The sequence below is a fragment of the Myotis lucifugus genome, unplaced genomic scaffold (assembly GCF_000147115.1).
Source record: "Myotis lucifugus unplaced genomic scaffold, Myoluc2.0 scaffold_15, whole genome shotgun sequence".
In the NCBI taxonomy this organism is placed as follows: Eukaryota; Metazoa; Chordata; class Mammalia; order Chiroptera; family Vespertilionidae; genus Myotis; species Myotis lucifugus.
Genome location: NW_005871063.1, coordinates 6,001,198 through 6,006,285, shown reverse-complemented (window position 1 = coordinate 6,006,285; position 5,088 = coordinate 6,001,198). Strand labels below are relative to the sequence as shown.

General features: G+C 42.7%; 1 protein-coding gene across 8 annotated transcripts in view; it reads right to left on the bottom strand.

Annotated features, from left to right (window-relative positions):
• Nucleotides 1–5,088, bottom strand: part of UMAD1 (UBAP1-MVB12-associated (UMA) domain containing 1) — a 152,821-nt gene that overhangs the window by 72,978 nt on the left and 74,755 nt on the right. Inside the window, exon 1 of one of the 8 annotated variants that reach the window (XM_023750752.1) lies at nt 4,490–4,618. The exons of 6 other annotated variants lie outside the window; for them this stretch is intronic. Coding sequence is in view for 1 of the 2 variants with exons in the window: in XM_023750749.1 (XP_023606517.1) it covers nt 3,492–3,519 (28 nt within the window). In the remaining variant the exon portion in view is untranslated. Of the gene's footprint in view, nt 1–3,491; nt 3,535–4,489; nt 4,619–5,088 lie in introns of those variants that run through there. One more of the 8 variants, XM_023750749.1, reaches the window with a different exon arrangement.

Sequence of the window (5,088 nt, the reverse complement as noted above, 5' to 3'; positions counted from 1 at the left end):
CCACTCTGAACTAGAGATGTTCTAATAGAGAGCCTGGCTGTGGCTGACAGGGAAGGTTGCATGTTGCAAGAATGTGGTGGGACAATGGATAATAGATACAAGACTTGAGAGCTCATAGAGAAGACTAGTTATAAATTATTTTCTCATCCTTCCTTGCTAAAGAAAGGCACAAGTGGGTTGAGTAGTTCCATAACTACACCGTATGACAACTCTCTCTCCCTTTCCCTCTTTTTCCCTCTCCCTCTCCCTTTCTTTTTCTCTCTCCCTCTCTCTCTTCTTTCTTCTCCTTCCCTCCCTCCTTGCAACCTGTTTGGTATGTAGAACAGGTATTGCACTTTATACATGAAGAAACAGAAGCTAAGAACACTGCTTTCCCAAAATGCTCAGCTAGCTGGGACGTGAATCCAGATCTTTCGGTTCTAATTTCAGTACTTAGGATTTTTTCCAGTAATTTCCTCACTACATCATGCTGTTCTCTATCTTCAGTGCTCTTCGTCTCCATTCTTAGCTTAAAACCTTGCCCCCAACAGTTCCTTAATGGCTACGCTACCTTTCCAACCCACCACACACTTGCCTCCTTCCTAAACCGAATTTTGCTCTGAAGAGGTAGATCACCAAGGCTCAAGCTGCAGGCATGAACAAACTCAGGCCTGAAGTTTGGTGTTTTCTTAGGGTTTCTGGTGAGGAAAAGACACAAGGAATCAGAGAACAGCCACCAGAGGGTGAGGGAAATGAGAGCTGGGGTTCTGGAAAACACCCAATGGAGAGTCCCCCTCCTGGGATTCCCTGGGTAAGGACTGCAAGACTGGAGTGGGCTAGAGCTGTATGCCTGCCCAACCCCTCCCTCCGCCAGATTTCCAAAGTCCCCTAACTGAAATCACGCCTAAGAGTCTCCCCTAGAAAATCACCAATATATAATAAACTTCAAGCAAACAGAACCTGGCACCTTTATTTTGCCCAGGGTGAAAATTTTGGTTTTTAGTGTTTTGGGAAATCAGTATAAAAGCTTCTAATGGGTGAGTGTCTGGTACAGACCTTGGTTACTTGGGAACACAATCGTGTGTGTTTTTTAAAAAAAATTCAGCTCCCTTTGACCTTGTAACAGTTATTTTGCTACTGTAGACTGTAATGCAAATGAAGGCATTTCTATTCTTATTGCAAAGTCAGCTGCATAAAATAAGTGTATGCTTTTCAAAGCCAATTGACAGCCTAATGTTCCACATTTAACTATAACAAATCAACACTTCGCCAGATTATCTCATTATTATTTCACTAATTCGTTTAAAACTTTATCAGGAAAAAAAACTAATTATCACCTCTCATAGTTTCTGGTCTTAAAAAGCAGATAATTCTTCTAATGTTGCAAATTATATACAAAGTGAGTCTAAAAAAGCAGGCTCAAAAATTTTTTTTCTACCGAAGTAGATCACCAATTTTTTTTAATGCACTGAAATTAACATAAATATAACGGTGCAATTCCTTATTTTGAAAGCAGATCTCTCACAAGCTAAATCATCCTAAAACCCATACTTTTTAGTTTGCATTTGTTATAAAAGCAAACAGCTATTCTGTAGTACAGCATTTCCATTTCCTGGAGCTAAATTCTATTCTGCAATAGCACAATCTTGTAGACCAGAATTACAGTGATATGTCTGCTTTTCAACATTTAAAGAAAAGAGGCTAAATTTAAGGTACCCCCCCCCTCCCCTTTTAAGGGCTTCTGTTATATTTAATCCACTTTCACACAGTTTTTCTTAATTACACTACAGCTGTCTGGTAAGGCACAACTGACCACTTCCATCATGAAAACAAACTGTACCCCACCATCCAAAGTTCTTGATGAAAAAGCGAGCGTTTTTGTGAGCGCAGAGCAAACGGGCGCAGCTGCTCCGTTTCACGAGGCAGGCACCTCCACGCCATTCAGCTGTGAAGAATGGCGCGGACTGTAAATTGTCCCTCCTGATCGGTTCCACAATAAAAACAAACCACACTACTTTCCATTTTTGAAAGCCAATTTTTTTTAAGCCTCCAGTGCACCAGAAACAAGAGTTGTGTTCTTCTGATTCATGGCCTTTGATTTCTACATAGACGTCCCCGTATGCATGTAAAAACAGGTCCCTGCAGGATACTCGCACAGACTGTATGCATTAACTTACCAGATGTACCAGGAGATAGAAACGCCATCAGCCTACCTTTCAGAGCGAGATACTATTTAACAGCTCAAACGGCCTGTGACTAAAGGATGCTGTAAAGAGCAAACCGTATGTGGAGAGGCAGGCATGAGGTGGGTTCATGAGAAAGCTGCGGCGTTCGCAAAAACGGCAACAAATGGCTTGAGCTGGAGCTTGAAAGCTCAGTTAGGATCCATACTGTGGAATTTAGGGCTAGTCCCACATCTGCATTTGCAACTCAAACACTTGGACTCCGGTAATAGCTAAAATTGCTGATAGAATTGTGTTAAGAAACTTCTAAACGTTCCCCACGGACTCACTCCCTCAAACGGTGTCTATGGTTTAAAGTTGAGGTCTCCCAAGTGTGTTCTCAATCAAACAAACACTTATCAGTTACAAAATGTTTCCCATCCCTCCCCTCTGTTTATATAAATGTAAAATTTACGTGTTACAGACACAGAGCTCTGAACTAACATCGCATGCACATTGGAAACATGGCAAAAATAGACAGCTGTTTGTTCAAGATGGGATACAAATAATCTCTAAATGGAGTTGTATGCCTTTCTTTGCACACCTCCGATGGGCCTTCCTGCACAGCTGCTAACACTCTGACCACCTCCTCCCCACGCTCACGGACACCCTCCGTGGGCCACGGTGAATGCGACGCCAAGGTAAGTCGTTAGGGGCTTTGGATGAATTGACTGCTGTAAATTTCTACCCCTGCCTCCAAGAAGATTTTTTTGTGGAAACATAAGGCTATACTCTAGTTTAGAACAGCTTTCAATTCTGACTCATGCCCAGAAGGTTTCGGTGGAACTTAAATGGGATCAAACAACTTGGAGATAAAAACAAAAACATGTTCAGATACGCGAACCTCCACTTTGGTGGCAAAACTGTTGGCATGAAGCTCCCGGTGATTCCTCTCTAATATAAGACGGCAATCAATGCCACCTAGAGCGACAAACAGGTCTCTATTGAACATAGCCGTGGCCGCCCCCGGGACTGCACCCCCAATCATGCCGGTCACCAGCCTTTTCAAGTGTCTCCTACTGGTACTTTACCTCTCCAAACTATCTGGTCTACAAACCCATAAAACCCATTCTGTCCAGAAACCTTAACAATATAAAATTTCAGGCAAAGGAGGTTCTCACCAAGCGAGGACACAGTTTTCACTGAGCCCCGTCAGTAACGGCATGCCTTAGATAGTTACTGGGTCTACACAGTTTTGTCAGGTTCTGCTAGAAGCTGGCCATACAATTATTTTTCTTTTCAAGGAACTAAAAAAAATAATAATTTGACAAAAATCACACACAAACGTACCTCTCTTGCCTTCTTTCTCTCTGGCCATTTGTGCTCAGTCTCCTTCACAGGTTTCTCTTATTCTAGCTCCTCACTCACCTAGGTGACAAGGCATACCTCCTTTTATTGCCTTCACTTTATTGTGTTTCACAGGTGTTGCCTTTTCTTTTCTTTTCTTTACAAATCAAAGGCAACACACACTCCACCTCGAAAAAGACGACTTGCTTTATCGCTACGCTCACTTAGTTATGGGGGTCTGGAACCAATCCCTCCATATATCCCATATCTATGCCTGTATTCACTTCCCACTCCACCTCTGGGGGATCTTATCCAAAACGATAACTCAAGACAGACCAACACGTCTTTGAATACAAGATTATTTCTAAAGGACATTTTCTCGAGCTATAGACCACACTTCCCACACTTCCACTGCTCGCCCCACTCCTCCAACTGATGCCCCGAGAGCAGTTCACCGCACAGCCTCCGAAAGGATCTCTTTAACTTCTCCATTAAACTTGCTCCTCTGTCTGTCTGTCTCTCAATTTAGTCTCTCAATTCATGGAAGTCATCAGGGATTTCTCCCTCTCAAACTGCATGTCCATTCATGTCAAAATCTGGTCAATTCTACTCCTTGATGCCTCTCAAACTTGTCTGGGATCATACGATCTGTAGGAAAAACCCATCCTGTGGGTTTGGCAGGCTCTCTAAGGCATGTTAACACATTAAGTGCCAAGCCTGTTTTGTCTTCCTTTCCATTTAGCCCGCGATATCCAATTTCACCGATATGCTGGCGGCCAGAGACTGACGAGGTCCAAACGGAAAGTATGGTGTCAGTCACCGGTGACTGACCTGGCGCTTAACGTGTTAAGAGAAGGGAGCGTGGATATCTTCACCCCCACCATGTATGATGAACTTATATATCATTCCTTGGTTCCATAACTAATTCACTATAAAACTTGAAATTCAAGAAAGTTCTCTACATCTTCCAAAAAAAAAAAAAGACATTGGAGAGCACTTACGGTTTTCCTTTTTGAGCTTTCTGTCGAAGTTAATGCCACTTAAATCTTCCTAATTGACAGAAGGAAATTCATGGAGTTTTCACCGAGGGTTTCTACCTCTAGAACTATTTCCCTTACAATGCAACCCAGAAAACAAATGAGTACATTATCTGGGACTCATTCTGACTGGAATGCAGATATGTAAATTACAGATGTTCCAAAGCTAAACTTCTGGGCAGATGAATGAAAGGGGACATCTGGTCTTGGTGTTTCTGCTCCTCCTTTCTTGGTTCAGAGTTCAGAAATTCACAAGGCACTGGTCCTTTTAGTCACTACCCATTCTTGCCTCCTTTTAATGACCTCCAGCCAGTACCACAGAGATGTGAAGGTACTAAGGCAGTGGTTCTCAATCTTGACTGGAAATAAGGAACAGCTGCAATGACTCAATAGCTTGCTGCTCCCCCCCCCCCCCGCACACCCCCCCCCCCCCCCCCCCCAAGAGAGGGGAAGAAGACAGCAGAGGTATAGATTTTATTTTTTTTTTTATTTTTTTCTAGGCGCAACCCCCAACGTGTTTTTTTTTTTTTTTTTGTCAGAAAGAAAAAAAAAAAAAACGGATA